The sequence below is a fragment of the Conger conger genome, chromosome 2, assembly GCF_963514075.1.
Source record: "Conger conger chromosome 2, fConCon1.1, whole genome shotgun sequence".
NCBI classification, from domain to species: Eukaryota; Metazoa; Chordata; class Actinopteri; order Anguilliformes; family Congridae; genus Conger; species Conger conger.
The window spans coordinates 77321967-77342068 of record NC_083761.1 but is presented as its reverse complement, the minus strand read 5'-3'; the positions used below and the strand labels follow the sequence as shown (position 1 = coordinate 77342068).

The 20102-nt window shown below is 41.2% G+C and overlaps 2 protein-coding genes across 2 annotated transcripts; both read left to right on the top strand.

Moving 5' to 3' along the window:
* The first annotated feature begins 2666 nt into the window (after positions 1 to 2666).
* Positions 2667 to 5921, top strand: LOC133112436 (microfibril-associated glycoprotein 4-like). The gene is made up of 6 exons (XM_061222888.1): positions 2667 to 2709; positions 2929 to 3002; positions 3678 to 4088; positions 4267 to 4363; positions 4663 to 4830; positions 5436 to 5921. The coding sequence occupies exons 2-6, from the start codon at positions 2997 to 2999 to the stop codon at positions 5717 to 5719; spliced, it is 966 nt and encodes a 321-aa protein (XP_061078872.1). The 5' UTR covers positions 2667 to 2709; positions 2929 to 2996; the 3' UTR covers positions 5720 to 5921.
* Positions 5922 to 6770: 849 nt separating this feature from the next.
* LOC133112511 (microfibril-associated glycoprotein 4-like) lies at positions 6771 to 15026 on the top strand. The gene is made up of 6 exons (XM_061222893.1): positions 6771 to 7070; positions 7151 to 7236; positions 13085 to 13324; positions 13503 to 13599; positions 13798 to 13965; positions 14562 to 15026. Exons 3-6 carry the CDS (start codon positions 13121 to 13123, stop codon positions 14843 to 14845), a joined length of 753 nt encoding a protein of 250 aa, XP_061078877.1. The 5' UTR covers positions 6771 to 7070; positions 7151 to 7236; positions 13085 to 13120; the 3' UTR covers positions 14846 to 15026.
* The last annotated feature ends 5076 nt before the right edge of the window (positions 15027 to 20102 follow it).

Below are 20102 nucleotides of genomic sequence, written 5' to 3'. Positions count from 1 at the left end.
CTGGAGGAGTGGAGACATTGGCTGGAGGGGGCCGAGAAGCCGTTCATCGTTTGGACCGACCACAAGAACCTGGCATACCTCCAGACAGCCAAGAGGCTGAACTCCCGACAGGCGAGATGGGCGCTGTTCTTCGGGAGGTTCAACTTTTCTCTGACCTACCGCCCGGGTTCGAAGAACGTTAAGCCCGACGCCCTGTCCCGTCAATTTAACACCTGTTCTGAGCGTGAGGTTCCCGAGAACATCCTTCCTGCCTCCTGCACTATCGGATCTGTCACATGGAAGATCGAGGCGGTGATCCAGAGGGCTCTACGGGAGGATCCCGATCCCAGGTCCAACCCCGGATTACGCCTATACGTTCCCTCAGCCGCTCGGACACAGGTGCTGCAATGGGCCCATTCATCCCTCCTTTCCTGCCATCCCGGCTTTACCCGCACCTTGGCGGTGCTGAAGAGGAGATTCTGGTGGAGCTCCATGATCCCTGACACCAGGCGCTTCATCAAGGCATGTACCACCTGTGCCAGAAGCAAGGCCTCCCACCAAGCCCCCGCTGGTCTACTCCAACCCCTGCCTGTGCCCAGCCGACCCTGGAGCCACATCGGCGTGGACTTCGTTACCGGACTTCCCCCTTCCGAAGGTAACACCACCATCCTCACTGTGGTGAACCGATTCAGTAAGGCGGCCCACTTCATCCCCCTGCCAGGGTTACCCACTGCCCAAGAGACTGCGGACGTACTTATCAAGGAAGTGTTCCGCATCCATGGAATTCCCTCAGACATTGTATCCGACCGGGGTCCACAATTCATTTCTCAAGTATGGAAAGCTTTCTGCCTGGCCCTCGGTGCCACAGCCAGCCTCTCATCCGGCTACCACCCTCAATCCAATGGGCAGACCGAGAGGGCCAACCAGGATTTGGGAGCCGCGCTACGTTGTGTCTCTGCCCAGAATCCGTCTTCATGGAGCAAGATGCTCACCTGGGTTGAGTACGCACACAACACCTTACCCTGCGCCGCCACCGGGAAATCTCCATTTGAGGTCTCCCTGGGCTACCAACCTCCACTGTTCCCTGACCAAGAAGCCGAGATCGCTGTTCCCTCCCTCGCCACCCACATGAAGCGATGTGCCAAGATTTGGAGGGACGCCAAGGCCGCGCTCTTACGCACGGCAGACCGTAATCGGCGTGTTGCTGATCGCCACCGCACTCCAGCTCCGGCCTACAAACCAGGTGACTCCGTCTGGTTGTCCACGAAGGACATTCCCCTCCAAGCCACTTCCCACAAACTGCAACCCCGCTTTATTGGTCCCTTTAAGATCCACAGTATCATCAACCCTTCCTCTGTTAAACTGTTACTCCCTGCTTCCCTTAAGATTCACCCCACATTCCATGTCTCCTGTATTAAACCTGTATCCTCTCACCCCATATGTCCCCCGGATCCCCCACCACCTCCCCCCCGCATTATTGACAACCACCCTGCATTTACTGTTAACAAACTCTTGAACATTCGTAAGAGGGGCCGTGGGGTGCAATACTTGGTAGACTGGGAGGGCTATGGCCCTGAGGAGCGTTCCTGGGTCGCTCCCAGTCTCATTCTGGACAAATCACTCATCAGAGACTTCCATCGTGACCACCCTGATAAATTCCAAGGACCGCCAGGAGTCGGTCGTTAAGGGGGGGGTCCTGTCACGTTTCAGGTCTGTCTCGCTCGCGATGGACTTTGCTTGTGTTGACTACTCTCCTGGGATTCGTCCCGAATAAAGCCCTGAGGGGTCTTTATATTACTATTGTTTCTGAGTCGTGCATTTTGGGTCCAACCCCCACGCACCCGTCTCACTACAATTCTTTATTTGTGAAGCTTTTGTCACAGTGCCCTTCGAGTCTCAAAGCATAACATAGATAACCCCTCACAAAGCAAAAATGGATATTTTTTTCAATAAAAATGTTGCTAATGTTGTCACCGGTGGAGAATCTACTTTTCTGCTGTTAAGATCTCAGTATTGTTTATGATACAGTGCAACATACCAGTTAACCTGGCTTGGGTTCTTTGGTATGGTAGCTATGTTTTTAATTGATTTGACCTTTTAAATGACGTGTTATGGATCATTTCACACATACCAAGTTCTAAGCAATTCAAAAGAATTACCAACAAGCCCAACTATAAACTGAGAGTGAATGTTTCCTGATTGGCTTTCCTGTAGCCTGACATTATATTGGTCAAACCTGAGCTATATGCATGGTTTAGCACCCATTGAATGATTATTTTACAGGCTGGCTCCAAACCTTTATTTCATACACACTGGCATGAAAAAACTGTTAATGTATTTGGTAATATTTAACTCGCCCAATATTCCATGGTTTGCTAATGTATAAATATTCAAGAAACTAGTTTGTTAGAATATAACAGTATATAACTAATACTTTGGTTACCCTAACCTGTAAAGTGTTACATTTCTAAGAACATATTTAAGCACTTTGGTTTGCAAATATAAAGGATGTCCGAGGAAAAAAGTTGAACATTATTATTGAATATAAATTAATATTATTATTGAAGATGATGATGATGACGACGATGATTATAAGAATAATCAGTGTACATAATTACATTGAAAAAACTGACAGCTGGCTTACTTCCAGAAAAGGCACATTATAAAAGTGTCAGAGGAGAGGAACTCCCAGCACATCGCAGACTCCTTCAGAAGAGGTTACAAAGCTTGGTGAATTTGTTTCTGTATTTGTTTTTATATCAATTATCTCTCACTGTGTTTTCATTTCTAATGTATCTACACTGATTAAACTGACTGCTTAATGAAATGTATAAGTCACACTTGATAAAAGCTTTGACTGAATGACTACACATTATGGACATGGTATCTTGGTTCAAATGATAATCTTAGCAAATGGACACTAACTTTTTTATTTATTTATTTATTAAGATCACTTTCACCCAACCTGACTTTAACTGTGTGACATCCCACCTGAACACAACCTTTTGGAATTCAGCATGATGGTAAGTCTCACTCTGACATACTGTACTAATGCTGAAGTTATGCTTTGAGTCAGAAAGACAAGCAAATCCAAATGCATGTGGATAGTGTATACATCTTGAATATGCATTTTGCATTGACTGATGTTTTCAGGCCTGTATTTCTATTATTAATTTTGGGGAATGGGAAATGTGTATTACTGGATTGGATTACTGATTGTGTCTGAAATGTGTGTGATAAGTAAAATTTCTGATAATATTGTATTTCCTTGTTTTTCTAAAATTAAAAATGCCATCAGACGTGTTGGTTTGTTGAGTAGATTAGACATACTTTAAATCAATGGAAGCGTTTTATAGATACAAAAACGTTTCAGTGTTTCTCTTGTCTTTGTTCAACATTCCAGCACAGTCACAGCGTGCCTCTCTGCTGTGTTCCCGAGAGGGGTGTGCCTCACCACAATAGCATACCACTTCTGCAATCTGTATCAATGTACCATTACCCTACTAGTTCTACCAAATCAGTCTGTGTTCTGGCACAATGTCAGTGTCCCTCTCTCCTGTGTTGCAGAATAGTGTCAGTATTCTTCTCTCCTGTGTTTCAGAATAGTCTGTGTTCCCCTCTCCTGTGTTTCAGAATAGTGTCAGTGCTCCTCTCTGCTGTGTTCCAGCATAGTCAGTGTTCCTCTCTCCTGTTTCCAGGTGTCAGTGTTCCTACTTGTGCTACTTTCAATACCTACGATCGTGGCACAAACTACAACCATGGCACCAACTACGACTGTGGCACCAACTACGACTGTGGCACCAACTACAACCGTGGCACCAACTACAACCACGCCAAATTTTGTAAAAACTATGATCTTTACATTACCTCCAAAGACACCACCGACTCCAACCACAACACCAACTACAACTACAACTACAACTACAACTACAAATACAAATACAACTACAACCACAGCACCACCACTTCCTGAGGACTGTGATGATGTCTTCAAAAGTGGCTCCACACACAGTGGGGTGTACACTGTCTATCCTCGAGAGTACAACCAGGCTGTCCAGGTGTACTGTGAGATGGACTGTAAGGATGCTAAGCACAAAGGAGGATGGTTGGTGAGTAACATCACCTGTCAGATAAACTCACCTGCTGAGAGTCTCTTTCTTCCACAGCTCAGAGGCCTATGTGGAACGCATGCACATATGATGATATTATCGCTGATGATAGTGATTATGATGGTTATTGGTGGTGATATTAGTGACACAGGCTGGTGAATTTACCTGCATCTTCCAGGTGCTGCAGAGGAGAATGGATGGCTCTGTGAACTTCTACCAACCCTGGAAACAGTACCAGACAGGCTTTGGAAATATTTCTGGAGAACACTGGCTGGGTAAGTAATTTACACTCCCATTTAAATGATTAAATCTACAAACTGACCACAAAATCTGCTCAGTGTGTTTCACAGAGAACATTCTGTGTATACTATTGCCATCATTCTCACTGAAGTCCATTCTGGAATATTCAATATTACATACATATGTACATATAACTAAATCCTGTTCGAGAACTTTCCGTTTGAATCAATATCTCTAAAGTATGTTCATGTTTACCAGTGTTGTTTCATATACCAGCTATATATTCCAGTCTTTTGGTTTTGGGTCTGATTATCTTTCTGTGATACAACTGTAGGACTGGATCACATCTTTGCTATTAGTTGGCAAAAAAGGTACATGTTGAAGGTGGAAATGGAAGATTTTGAGGGAGGAAGAGTCCATGCCTGCTACGACTCCTTCTCTATCGATCCTGAGTCTGATGGATACAGGCTGCATGTTGGCAAATACAGAGATGGAGGTGCAGGTGAGCAGTGTTGCTGCTGGTGTGTGTGTGTGTGTGTGTGTGTCTGTGTGTGTCTGTGTGTGTATGAGAGAGTGGAAGTTGCAGAAAAGGGATTTAAGGGTATTTCACATTGCTGCAACACTAGTACATTTGTGGAGCTCACCCCATTGTGTTTGCATTGAGAAAATGCTCGCAACATCAGTCATCTCTGCCAACCATTAATGGAATCGCCATATCTCCCATTTGTCCGGCTCCCAATGACCTCCAATTACATTTTGAGACCTCTGCAAAATGTATTTTAAAGCACACACTAAGTACGGAGCACAATAGATGGCAAAGACAGCACAAACGTCAAATGATCGTTATGATCTATCATCCTTAGTATGTGCTTTGATTTTGGAGAGGTCTCAGAAATTAATGGGTGATGAGTGGGATCCAGACAAATCGGAAATATGGTGATGCCATTAACAGTCAGCAGGGAAAACTGATGTTGCTAGTATTCACTAAAAGAAAAGGAAAAAATGTGGGTAAATGTGGGTCCACTAAATCACTTGTGTGCTACTGTAGTGAAATGTCCCTTTAAGATCTGCTGTGCCACATGGTCATTCTCTTGCTCTGATTTTCAGGTGATGATCTGGTAGCTTCCGACGGGAGAACATTTTCCACGTTTGACTTTGGAGATTATCGTTATAATGCTGAAAGATATAATGGAGGATTCTGGTTCACCTACCATGTTTACGCAAACCCCAATGGCTTGTACAAATGGGGACGTCACTCATACCGAGATACAGGTGTCATATGGCGCTTTTGGAAAGGGTCCTCTTACTCTTTGAAAAGCATCTCCATGAAGATCAAACCTCTGTCTCTGGAAGACCTACACTCCTCCAACCCCATCAATCTTCATAACTAATCTCAATGGGTCCAACTATGGCTTTGTCATTAAGATAAATGCATGGGAGTCCTTACTGTGGTAATTTCAGGATATCAAATGAAGAAGATTAACATGATTTGATGATTTAATTTCTCTCCTTTTTATAATTACACTCACCAAGGCCACTCTTGCCTTGACTTCTGTGTTTGTAATCACCTGATCACCTGCTACCAAATAAACATCATCCTAATAAGTTGTTTCCTGTATTTACTGTTTTTATTTGTGGCCTTCCTGTTTGTCAGCCCATTTTATCATCTAAGCTCTGGTGTTTTCAGCCACAGAACTGCCACTCAGATCACCCATCTCACAAAGACAGGAGAGCTTTCAAGAATGATGAGAAAGAGAGAGAAAGTCAGAGATTGTGACACAGTTATGAAGTGCTTGTGAATTTGTGGATGTATTGACTGCGCAAATGAAAGAAAACTGGGCCGGTGGTTGATTTCAGAAAGGTGAAATGGTCCCCATTAGCACCCATGGCAGGGAGGTGAATAAAGAGAGAGGACTTTTACAAACACCCGAGGGCTTTTACTGATGATGCACAGAGTTCAACCTGAACACAAGAACTCCATATGAAGCCAAACAGAACATATGACCAACAGAACAACTTCTGTCCCTGAAAAATGAAATGCAATATTTCAACAGAACCAAACTATTACAGCTTAATCATAGCACAAGAACTCAACTAGACTGTAAAAGCCGTAAATAGCAAAACACGCATGAAGAGCATGATGATGACCAAACTGTAATTCTTTATATTAATACATTTCCTTTTTGATAGCTTTCATCATTAATACTTTTTAGGCAATATAAATATTTTGTGGCCTTCCTTGTAAATGGCTGGTGAATTGGGCATTAATTATTTAATACTTAATAATAGTGATTGTTTACATGTGTATCATGCCAGACGATGTAGCGTTACCATGCCCCCTTGTGGCGTTTTCTTTTGTTTCTGTGTTTCATTTTGAAAGGGCTTCGCCTTTTCCCGGTGCATTTTGGGGGGAAAACTTTTCCTCTCCCGACATAAGGGCATTTTAGACATCGTCGAAGGTACGGTTAAAAAACATGCAAACTAAACTGGTCATGTATCCTGTTCATATCCTGTAAGAGACAAGTTTATTTGTAATTTACTTAGTTGTTTTGTGGTTGTATCTATTCGTATCGGCTAAACTAGGATGCACACCGTAGCGATACGGGCTGGGCAGACATGGAGGTCCGATTAACGAGAGAGGCCCGTGCTGACACATCCAGGCCTAGCTAACGGCATGTCGGAGTGGATATCGGAGCATCTCGGGAGTTATTACGGACACCAGCTGCTCACTTGGAAGATAAAGTATTTAGCCACCACGTTGATACACACGAAGGGAAGACACAGAGCCAAATAATGTGAACACCGTTTCTGGGCATTTACAGAGGATGCATGTGACAAGCTAGCGAGCATACTAACCAGGAGGGCTGACATTTGAACTTAAATTAGCGCCCTTGGTAAGCGGAACAAGGTATGAAAACATTGTTTATGGACATTGCTGTCAGAAATGTGATTTATGTTCATGCGAGGAAAGAGTGCATCTGATTGCTTTAATTTGTTTATAGGAATATAACTGCATACATTGGCTAGCTTGGAGATGATGTATTTTTCTAATTGTGAATGTATATGTAATACGTTTCATCATTGCATTACATTATCATTGTTTGTTATTTCGTATAGAAGCATATATCAAAGGCTTATAGGCAATACATTGTATTGTCAGTTGATTTCATATATGATTTATAAGTAAAATGTGAAATTAGAAATTAGAAAGTATTGTGTTTGTTTATTCTGTAGTTTTCACGGTGCTCAATAAGAAAAAGAAGAAGGAAAAATAAACACCCGTTTGAAACACACTGCGTTTTGCTAAGTCAAGACAAGGGGCCGCTACATTCCTGTTTGTCAGCCCATTTTCTCCTCTAAGCTCTGGTGTTTTCAGCCACAGAACTGCCATTCAGATCACCCATCTCGCCCAATCTTAATGTTTGGTCAAGCGACAACTAAGCGTCTTCACAATGTTTGCATTCTTTATATATTTGCTGCAATCACAATATTGCGACAATGAGCACATACCTAAAACATTGGAATAGCATGCCCAGTTCGCATTAATTTTTAAAAATATATAATCCGCAAATGGTTCACACTGCCATCTGGTGGCGATTTAAATGACATACAGTACATTAAGAGAGTGAAATACTGGACAGGTGGGCGCGGCATGGAAGGAACATGTGAAAGTACTTGGGGAGACTGAATGACAACAAAGTGAAATGGAAAATGTTCGACTCGCATTTAAAAGCAAATTTTCCGAACGAAGACATACAGACGGCATCTGAGCACTATAATTCTTTGGAAAGTGACGCATTTTTGTTATTTTGGTTCGCCGCCACGGTGGTGACAATGTATACGATTTCGTTCATTCCGAATCACGTACTCTTGAACCTGAACTGTTACCTGAAGCAGGATCCTGAAACAGCCTTTAACCGGACCGTGTAGCCTCCTGGCCTTACCAAGTTACGAAAGCCCTGCTCTCATTCGGCCCGTGTGTCCATCCCTTGTTATACGCGGCGCTACTCGACAGTATCCGCAGATTGTGTGGTCGGACATGCAGCTCCGAGTGACACGAACGTGCAAATCCAATTATATTGAAATGGCTTTGCTGTCATTTCTCGTGTGTATTTCTGTTTGCGTTGCATGTTTCGTGCTGTGATTGAACCAACCTCCAAGATCATTACGATGATGGTACGGCTGCTCATATGTTCGGACTTATCTTGGTGGTCGTAATAAACAACATTGACGAATTTTGTGGAATCACAGGACATTGATGATATTGGTTTTGAATTACATTAAAAGGGTGAACGCATTTCTTTTAAAATTTTGAACAATGTCACGAAGCGATTTTAACTGTAACTGGCTTCTGTATAAAAACCAGTCAGGGTTATGTTTTAGCACTTAATATTTTTTGTTGTTGCGAATACTAAATTGTAGTGTATGTCTAAAGAGGGAAGTTGACATAAAGTCGAGTTTAGGCTCTTCGTTTGCATCAGTTTGCACAGAGAACGCATATGCTATCTTTTACTTTACGTATGCAGCATATTTAATATACTGCATATATAATCTCCATTATCAGCGTCATAATTCAACAAGTGAACGAGACGGGCTGGTATGTATCTAGAGACGGTGGAGCAGAACTGCAGTAGCCTATATCTAGTCATTGAGAGTGGATGTTTGCGTTTCCTGTGTGGTTGTTTATGGGATTGGTACACTTGTGCTCTGCACTTATTCGCTCCAGGGCTATCCTTGGCCTGCGTGGTATTGCTATGGTGCGATTTTGACCACCTATTAAATACACTTTAAATATTAGCTTGTCTTAATATGCTTGAAGCTGCTGTGAATCATGTGTGCAGACTCTTTTGTGTTCAACATCTGGAGAATCCACCCCTTTAGCATTAACATGGCATTGAGCATGAGTGTATAAATAAAGGTTAATAAATAAGAAATATGTTACTAACTAATGTAGCTGTTAACTAACTACTGAGACGTTCATCTGTACAGATGTTTTATGCATTTCTTCATCATTAATTCATGTGAACAGCTTCATTAGTTAAAGGTACAATAGGTAAGATTTTTGTGTTAAAACATTGTTAAAAGACCATTGTAAATCCTTTCCTATCATTGAAAAAGGCTCACTGACATGTTGACTCACCCTCTGCCTGTTGTTTATAGTCCTTTTTTTTCATGTAGTGTAGTGGTTAAGGTACATGACAGGGACTCGCAAGGTCGGGGGTTCGAATCCTGGCGTAGCCGCAATAAGATCCGCACAGCCATTGGGCCCTTGAGCAACGCCCAGAACCCTGCATTGCTCCAGCATAGCATTGTCTCCTGCTTAGTCTAATCAACTGTACGTCGCTCTAATGTAATGTTAAATAAAGTATCATATCAAGTAGCAGACCACTTTTCAGATGTAAACTTGATTGAGGCTTGATTGAGTTTTAGAGTGGTCACAACAAATCTTGATTTGATTTAGTTTTTCTAACTGTTCACTGCTCTTTTATAAGAAATTGTTAGATGTATAAAAAATGTTAATTGAATTATTCATGAAAGAATCTTTGATTTATTTGATTTATTTATGTTTTATTATTGATTTTACCTATGCCTAAGACTTTTCATTGTACTGTATGCCTTCCTGGCCCAGGTTGTGAATGCTTTCCAAGAAATTAACAAAGGAGAGGTAAAACAAAAGCTTGTAAGAGAAACACGGTTTCACCGGTAGAACAACCTTCCTCCGGTCTCATTAAATATACATACTAAGATAATTGCAAATCACTAAACACAAAAACAACGTAATGAAACTGGCCAGAGACTGATAGCCGTGACAAACCGTAGGCCACCCCCACTTAGTTATTATTGCTCTGTCGTCATGAAAGAGCGCATGACGCTTAACATGATTCCAAGGACTGAATTCATCATATCGAAATGAACAATGTTTTTGGTTTTTGTATTTATAATGGAATATGTTAATAATAAATATAATTAACACTACTCCTCATTTACTCTGCAGTCTACCTGCAGTCGTTTTTACAAATAAACAAACTAATATTTCCATATGATAGATATAGGCAGCTAGCTAAGTCAATCAGTTTTGCTGCTAACATCACTCCCTAGCTAGCTAGCTATCAATGATGGCTAGCTATTGTTAGTGTTTTTTTACCACGCATGCCATAACTAGACTTGCATTAACCTTAACAAACTTTCCATCCAAAGTGTAAAAATACACAATTCAATTTTCTTCTGAGCAGCGCGTTTATTATCAACAGGGAGATACATTCAAAGCCACATAAACAATCCCATTAAAAACAGTAAAAAACTGGTTCTTCCTGTAGCTAGCTAGCTTTAAAAAACCGTGTAATAAAAGCTGGGAATGTGCCCTTTGACTTCTGTCTAATGTTGTAATCGAGTTGTTGACACTCGCAGAATGAGAGATCTGGCCGTAGCTTTCTCTATCTGCTCAATTGTATGACGACAAATTAATTGTTGAATTTTTAAATCCGAAAATCTTAAAAAGACATGTGCGTTGATTATTTCAGAATCGACACACAAGTGTATCCAACTGAAATAGTCTTATAACAACAGTACCCGTTTTTTCGGTTGTGAAAAATGTGGCTTATTTTTGGGCACAAAAGTTTTAGCAAGCACACCAGCACTAGTTTTCTTCCAACAGGAATACTTTGTCAATCATAGCACAATGACCTAAAAACATTAACAACAGGTGGAATTAAAGTAGGTGCACTATTTCACATCACTCTTTGAAGTAATATATAATTTTGAGAATCTGGTAAATCCCTAGATGTTTCTATGCTGCTGAGACCTTTATCTTTGCTATTACCAATGAATGTATTGATCATCTGAGAGGCCGTTCATAAACCACAGGAGGGCTGGGGTATGAAGGCTAATTATTTTCAGGACTTTAAGGTAGTCAGATTATCAATATATCCACAGTTCCTTTTGCATCAGAAACAGGGCCAATTGTGCATGAGATCGAAATTGAGTGAAGGGTCTTTGTGCTCCACCTTCCCTGTCTTTGCTTATTTACTTGTTGTTTGTATGAACTGGCATGGCAACGCAATGACTGTGAGAGTACATACTGTCACATACTGAACATTCTGTCAGAAACACCTGAGCTATGAGTGCCTGTGGGTGCTGGGCTGCTGTTCAAGGACCTGAAGACCTGCCAGGGTTTGAGAGACGCCCACACGTTCATCCAACGTGAGCCCAAGACACACCCGCACACTTGTGTTTTACCATCAATTCCCATCAATTTCTTTATTTTTAGATCACGCAGATTTTTTCATTGGATCCATATCAGAAATGGATAACCACCACTTAAAAACTAGCTACATGCAGCGAGTAGCTCATGCCTATAGCTAAGGTCACAAAACTTCACTAAACTAAATTTATACAAATAAGCAGTGCCTGCCCATTCACAAATCATTTAACGCCATGTGAATTGTTTGATTACAACCCCAAAATTGTGTTCAGAGCAAAATATGTCGATTATGAAGGCAACTGTATATGGGCCAATCTACAGAAGTTATTTTTTGGATGCATTTTTGATCCAAACATTTTTTTATAACGTGTTACCCTACATCTATACATAAATATACTACTTGCCAGGAGCCTATTGGATGAATTTAAAAATACTTTTAATCAAGGCTTTGCATGGTTTAGTTCCCATATACATAATTTAATTATTGACACCTTATAGCCCAGTGAGGCCTCTTAGGCTCTCTGCTCAAGGACTTTTATCTGTTCCTTTGTCAAGGTTAAAAAACAGAGGTGACCCTGCCGTTGCAGTTCTAGCCCCCACGCTCTCTAACTGCCTCCCATTTTAAATTACATCAGCTACATCTATTGAGTGTTTTAGATGACCTTCAAAGACACACTGATTACTTACTCATATAAAAAGCCACATATCCAACCTCCTTGATTGGCTGTTATGAATACCTAGCAACCCTCTAGTAGCACGCAAGCAACAACCTATTATTACTTAGCAACCACCTGGCACCTAGTAATGACCAAGTTGTGAGGGTCTACCAACCACATAGTAGACCCAAGCAACCACCTAGAGTGGACTCCAACCCTAACTCTAACCCTAACCCTTGATAAATCTGCGCAAAAAGTGCTGTAAACTAGAAAATAATGCAGTTATTTATATACGCTTATTTTTCCAACATACCTAAAGTAGTGCTCTTTATTAATGATTAAATGTAATCAACCACAGTCTTTCATTTTCCAAATTAAAAAATATAACCCCAAAAAACAGGTTCCACAATTATTACCACCCGTGGTTTAATACTTTGTGCAAACACCCCTGGCAAAGATGGCAGCCATAGGTTTTTTCCTATAATTTGTGAGAACACATTTGGAGGGATTTTTGACCATTCCTCCATGCAGAACATTTCAGAATAATTGATATCCTTGGGATACCCCCCTCTTCAGTTCAGACCACATGTTTTTCATGGGTTTTAAGTCTTGAGACTGAGTTGGCCATTGCAGAACATGGTTGTTGTTTTTACTTCAGCATATTTATATTAGGGAATGGGAAATGTGTATTACTGGATTGGACTGTTGATTTACATTGTGTCTGAGAAATGTCTGATAAAACCTTATTTACTTCCCAGAAGACTGATAGCATCATTCAAATTCATTGGAAAAATTGTTTCAGCATAGTCTCAGTGTTCCTCTCTTGTGTTAAAATAGTGTCAGCGCTCCTCTCTCCTGTGTTTCAGAATAGTCTCAGTGTTCCTCTCTCCTGTTTCCAGGTGTCAGTGTTCCTTCTTGTGCTAATTTCAATACCTATGATCGTGGCACAAACTACAACCACGCCACACAAGGTAAAAGAAATCGTGGCACTACCACTTCCTGAGGACTGTGATGATGTCTTCAGAAATGGCTCCACACACAGTGGGGTGTACACTGTCTATCCTCGAGGGTACAACCAGGCTGTCCAGGTGTACTGTGAGATGGACTGTGAGAATGATGAGCACAAAGGAGCATGGACAGTGAGTAACATCACCTGTCAGATAAACTCACCTGCTGAGAGTCTCTTTCTTCCACAGCTCAGAGGCCTGTGTGGAACACATGCACATGTGATGATATTACTGCTGATGATAGAGATTATGATGGTTATTGGTGGTGATATTAGTGAGACAGGCTGGTGAATTTACTTGCATCTTTCAGGTGCTGCAGAGGAGAATGGATGGCTCTGTGAACTTCTACCAACCCTGGAAACAGTACCAGACAGGCTTTGGAAATATTTCTGGAGAACACTGGCTGGGTAAGTAATTTACACTCCCATTTAAATGATTAAATCTACAAACTGACCACATAATCTGCTCAGTGTGTTTCACAGAGAACATTCTGTGTATACTATTGCCATCATCATCACTGAAGTCCATTCTAGAATATTCAATATTACATACATATGTACATATGTGGTTTTGGGTCTGATTATCTTTCTGTGATACAACTGTAGGACTGGATCACATCTTTGCTATTAGTTGGCAAAAGAAGTACATGTTGAAGGTGGAAATGGAAGATTTTGAGGGAGGAAGAGTCCATGCCTGCTACGACTCCTTCTCTATCGATCCTGAGTCTGATGGATACAAGCTGCATATTGGCAAATACATAGATGGAGGTGCAGGTGAGCAGTGTTGCTGCTGGTGTGTGTGTGTGTGTGTGTGTCTGTGTGTGTATGAGAGAGTGGAAGTGGCAGAAAAGGGATTTAAGGGTATTTCACATTGCTGCAACACTAGTACATTTGTGGAGCTCACCCCATTGTGTTTGCATTGAGAAAATGCTCGCAACATCAGTCATCTCTGCCAACCGTTAATAGAGTCGCCATATCTCCCATTTGTCCGGCACCCAATTACCTCCAATTACATTTTGAGACCTCTGCAAAATGTATTTTAAAGCACACACTAAGTACGGAGCACAAAAGATGGCTAAGACAGCACAAACGTCAAATGATCGTTATGATCTATCATCCTCCTTAGTATGTGCTTTGATTTTGGAGAGGTCTCAGAAATGAATGGGAGATTAGTGGGATCCAGACAAATGGGAAATATGGTGATGCCATTAACGGTCGGCAGGGACAGCTGATGTTGCTAGTATTCACTAAAAGAAAAGGGAAAAATGTGAGTAAATGCTGGTCCACTAAATCACTTGTGTGCTACTGTAGTGAGATGTCCCTTTAAGATCTGCTGTGCCACATGGTCATTCTCTTGCTCTGATTTTCAGGTGATGATCTGATAGCTTCCAACGGGAGAACATTTTCCACGTTTGACTTTGGAGTTTATCGTTATAATGCTGAAAGATATAATGGAGGATTCTGGTTCACCTACCATGTTTACGCAAACCCCAATGGCTTGTACAAATGGGGACATCACTCATACCGAGATACAGGTGTCATATGGCGCTTTTGGAAAGGGTCCTCTTACTCTTTGAAAAGCATCACCATGAAGATCAAACCTCTGTCTCTGGAAGACACACACTCCTCCAACCCCATCAATCTTCATTACTAATCTCAATGGGTCCAACTATGGCTTTGTCATGAAGATTATTGCATGGGAGTCCTTACTGTGGTAATTTTAGGATATCAAATGAAGATGATTAACATGATTTGATGATTTAATTTCTCTCCTTTTCAGAATTACACTCACCAAGGCCACTCTTGCCTTGGCTTCTGTGTTTGTAATCACCTGATCACCTGCTTCCAAATAAACATCATCCTGATATGTTGTTTCCTGTATTTACTGTGTAGTTTTTCAAACATCATTGCACCTCAGCATTCATAATTTTGGCCAAAAGAGACAGCTTACAATCAAAGTCAATGCAACATGAAGGGAACTGGTGAAAGCTTGTTCAACAGGGGAAGATGATACACAGCACACAGTGTCACAAAGACAGGAGAGCTTTCAAGAATGATGGTTTCTGAGGGAGAAAGTCAGAGATTGTGACACAGTTATGAAGTGCTTGTGAATTTGTGGATGTATTGACTGCGGAAATGAAAGAAAACTGGGCCGGTGGTTGATTTCAGAAAGGTGAAATGGTCCAATTAGCACCCATGGCAGGGATGTGAAGAAAGAGAGACTTTTTTGATGGCTTTTTATCATTAATACTTTTTAGGCAATATAAATATTGTGTGGCCTTCCTGTTTGTCAGCCCATTTCTCCTCTAGGCTCTGGTGTTTTCAGCCACAGAACTGCCATTCAGATCACCCATCTCGCCCAATCTTAATGTTTGGTCAAACGACAACTTAGCGTCTTCACAATGTTTGCATTCTTTATATATTTGCTGCAATCAAAATATTGCGACAATGAGCACATACCTAAAACATTCGAATAGCATTCCCAGTTCGCATTAATTTTTAAAAATATATAATCCGCAAATGGTTCACACTGCCATTTGGTGGCGATTTAAATTACCTGCAGTACATTAAGAGAGTGAAATACTGGACAGGTGCGCGCGGCATGGAAAGAACATGTGAAAGTACTTGGGGAGACTGAATGACAACAAAGTGAAATGGAAAATGTTCGACTCGCATTTAAAAGCAAATTTTCCGAACGAAGACATACAGACGGCATCTGAGCACTATAATTCTTTGGAAAGTGACGCATTTTTGTTATTTTGGTTCGCCGCCACGGTGGTGACAATGTATACGATTTCGTTCATTCCGAATCACGTACTCTTGAACCTGAACTGTTACCTGAAGCAGGATCCTGAAACAGCCTTTAACCGGACCGTGTAGCCTCCTGGCCTTACCAAGTTACGAAAGCCCTGCTCTCATTCGGCCCGTGTGTCCATCCCTTGTTATACGCGGCGCTACTCGACAGTATCCGCAGATTGTGTGGTCGGACATGCAGCTCCGAGTGACACGAACGTGCAAATCCAATTATATTGAAATGGCTTTGCTGTCATTTCTCGTGTGTATTTCTGTTTGCGTTGCATGTTTCGTGCTGTGATTGAACCAACCTCCAAGATCATTACGATGATGGTACGGCTGCTCATATGTTCGGACTTATCTTGGTGGTCGTAATAAACAACATTGACGAATTTTGTGGAATCACAGGACATTGATGATATTGGTTTTGAATTACATTAAAAGGGTGAACGCATTTCTTTTAAAATTTTGAACAATGTCACGAAGCGATTTTAACTGTAACTGGCTTCTGTATAAAAACCAGTCAGGGTTATGTTTTAGCACTTAATATTTTTTGTTGTTGCGAATACTAAATTGTAGTGTATGTCTAAAGAGGGAAGTTGACATAAAGTCGAGTTTAGGCTCTTCGTTTGCATCAGTTTGCACAGAGAACGCATATGCTATCTTTTACTTTACGTATGCAGCATATTTAATATACTGCATATATAATCTCCATTATCAGCGTCATAATTCAACAAGTGAACGAGACGGGCTGGTATGTATCTAGAGACGGTGGAGCAGAACTGCAGTAGCCTATATCTAGTCATTGAGAGTGGATGTTTGCGTTTCCTGTGTGGTTGTTTATGGGATTGGTACACTTGTGCTCTGCACTTATTCGCTCCAGGGCTATCCTTGGCCTGCGTGGTATTGCTATGGTGCGATTTTGACCACCTATTAAATACACTTTAAATATTAGCTTGTCTTAATATGCTTGAAGCTGCTGTGAATCATGTGTGCAGACTCTTTTGTGTTCAACATCTGGAGAATCCACCCCTTTAGCATTAACATGGCATTGAGCATGAGTGTATAAATAAAGGTTAATAAATAAGAAATATGTTACTAACTAATGTAGCTGTTAACTAACTACTGAAAAGTTCATCTGTACAGATGTTTTATGCATTTCTTCATCATTAATTCATGTGAACAACTACATTAGTTAAAGGTACAATAGGTAAGATTTTTGTATTAAAACATTGTTACAAGACCATTGTAAATCCTTTCCTATCATTGAAAAAGGCTCACTGACATGTTGACTCACCCTCTGCCTGTTGTTTTTAGTCCTTTTTTTTCCTGTAGTGTAGTGGTTAAGGTACATGACAGGGACGCGCAAGGTCGGGGGTTCGAATCTGGCGTAGGCGCAATAAGATCCGCACAGCCATTGGGCCCTTGAGCAACACCCAGAACCCTGCATTGCTCCAGCATAGCATTGTCTCCTGCTTAGTCTAATCAACTGTACGTCGCTCTAATGTAATGTTATATAAAGTATCAAGTAGCAGACCACTTTTCAGATGTAAACTTGATTGAGGCTGTCTGGATTACTTGGATACCTTGGAGAAGCAAACGAGAAAGCCAAAAGTGCAGAACTGTGGCAAGTTCCCCAGTACATTTGGTACAACCTTCCTGCTGATTTTCTTATAGAACTGTAGGACAGTGTACCAAAGAGAATGGGTGCAGTTTTAGGGTGGTCACAACAAATCTTGATTTGACTTGATGAATATACATACTAAGATAATGGAAAATCACTAAACAAAAAAACAACGTAATGTAAGTGGCCAGAGACTGATAGACGTGACAAAGAGTGGGGGCCCCGGCTTAGTTACTGTTGCTATGTCGTCATGAAGGAGCGCAGACTCAACATGATTCCAAGGACAGATCGCCACTGATATCATTTGCGAAATGAACAGTGTTTTTGGTTTTTGTATTTACAAAGGAATATGTTAATAATAATTATAATTAACACTACTCCTCATTTACTATGCAGTGTACCTGCAGTCGTTTTTACAAATAAACAAACGAATATTTTCATATGATAGATTTAGGCAGCTAGCTAAGTCAATCAGTTTTTCTGCTCACATCACTCGCTAGCTAGCTAGCTATCAATAGCAAATTTAGCCATTTGATGGCTAGCTATTGTTAGTGTTTATTACCATGCATGCCATAACTACATTTACATTTTACATTTTTGTCATTTGGCAGACGCTTTTAATCCAAAGCGACTTACAAGTGCATAGGTTCTACCACAAGTCAAAGCATCTCATCCAGAACTAGGAAAATACACATGGAATGCTGTTCTAAACATATAGTCCTCATCATACGTGCAATTTACATAAACAATTCTATTAAAAGCACTAAAAAACTGGTTCTTCCTGGAGCTAGCTAGCTTTTAAAAACCGTGTAATAAAAGCTGGGAAAGTGCCCTTTAACTTCCGTCCAATGTTGTAATCAAGTTGTTGACACTCGCAGAATGAGAGATCTGGCCGTAGCTTTCTCTATCTGCACAATTGTATTACGACAAATGAATTGTTGAATTTTTAAATCCGAAAATCTTAAAAAGACATGTGCGTTGATTATTTCACTATTTATTGTCTTTAAGAATCGACACACAAGTCTTACAACAACAGTACCAGTTTTTTCGGTTGTGAAACATTTGGCTTATGTGTTGGCAAAATATGTTGGCACAATATGTTGGCACAAAATTGAGTGAAGAGTATCTGTGCTCCACCTGCCCTGTCTTTGCTTATTTCCTTGTTGTTTGTATGAACTGGCATGATTACGCAATGACTGTGAGAGTACATACTGTCACATACTGAACATTCTGTCAGAAACACCTGAGCTATGAGTGCGTGTGGGCGCTGGGCTGCTGTTCAAGGACCTGAAGGCCTGCCAGGGTTTGGGAGACGCCCACACGTTCATCCAACATCAGCCCAAGACACACCCGCATTTTTAGATCGCGCTAACGCTGATATGGATGCATATCAGAAATGGATATCCACCACTTAAAAACTTGCAACATGCAGTGAGTAGCTCATGCCTATTGCAAGGGTCACCAAACTTCACTAAATTAATGTATAAAAATAAGTATAGCCTACCCTTTAACAAATCATTTGACACCATATGAATTGTTTGATTACAAACCTAAAATTGTGTACAGAGCAAAATGAAATAAAATATGTTGATTATGGAGCCAACTGTATATGGGCCAATCTACAGAAGTTATTATTCTTTTATTATTGCACTTTATGGCACGGATGGTGCAGTGGGTAGCACTGCCGCCTCACAGCAAGGAGGTCCTGGGTTCGAATCCCTGTCGGCCGGGGCCTCTCTGTGCGGAGTTTGCATGTTCTCCCCGTGTCTGCGTGGGTTTCCTCCGGGTACTCCGGTTTCCTCCCACAGTCCAAAGACATGCACGTTAGGCTGATTGGAGAGTCTAAATTGCCCGTAGGTATGAGTGTGCGAGTGAATGGTGTGTGTGCCCTGCGATAGACTGGTGACCTGTCCAGGGTGTATTCCTGCCTTTCGCCCAATGTATGCTGGGATAGGCTCCAGCCCCCCTGCGACCCTGATCAGGATAAGCGCGTTCAGATAATGGATGGATGGATGGATTGCACTTTATTAATGATTAAATGTAATCAACCACAGTCTTTCATTTTCCAAATGAAAAAATATAACCCCAATAACAGATTCCACAATTATTACCACCCCTGGTTTAATACTTTGTACAAACACCCCTGGCAAAGATGACAGCCATAGGTTTTTTCCTATAATTTGTGAGAACACATTTGGAGGGATTTTTGACCATTCCTCCGTGCAGAATTGATATCCTTCGGACACCCCCCTCTTCAGTTCAGACCACATGTTTTTCATGGGATTTAAGTCTTGAGACTAAGTTGGTCATTGCAGAACATGGTTGTTGCTTTTACTTCAGCATTTCTTTGTGGATTCTGATCCAAGACTTACCTAGCTGCGGCAACCAGATTTTCTGCCAAGATTTCTCAGTACTTTGTTTAATTCATTGAGCCATTGATCTTAAACAGTGTCCCTGGACCACTGCATTCAATTTAGCCACCAAACATGTTGAT

Bases quoted from the DNA above. Each gene is read 5' to 3' on its own strand.
- LOC133112511 (XM_061222893.1), top strand. From the start codon at position 13,121: ATGATCGTGGCACAAACTACAACCACGCCACACAAGGTAAAAGAAATC. The intron at 13,325-13,502 runs GTGAGTAACATC...TGCATCTTTCAG, and splicing joins AGCACAAAGGAGCATGGACA to GTGCTGCAGAGGAGAATGGA. The intron at 13,600-13,797 runs GTAAGTAATTTA...ATACAACTGTAG, and splicing joins TTCTGGAGAACACTGGCTGG to GACTGGATCACATCTTTGCT.
- LOC133112436 (XM_061222888.1), top strand. The intron at 4,364-4,662 runs GTAAGTAATTTA...ATACAACTGTAG, and splicing joins TTCTGGAGAACACTGGCTGG to GACTGGATCACATCTTTGCT. The intron at 4,831-5,435 runs GTGAGCAGTGTT...TCTGATTTTCAG, and splicing joins ATACAGAGATGGAGGTGCAG to GTGATGATCTGGTAGCTTCC.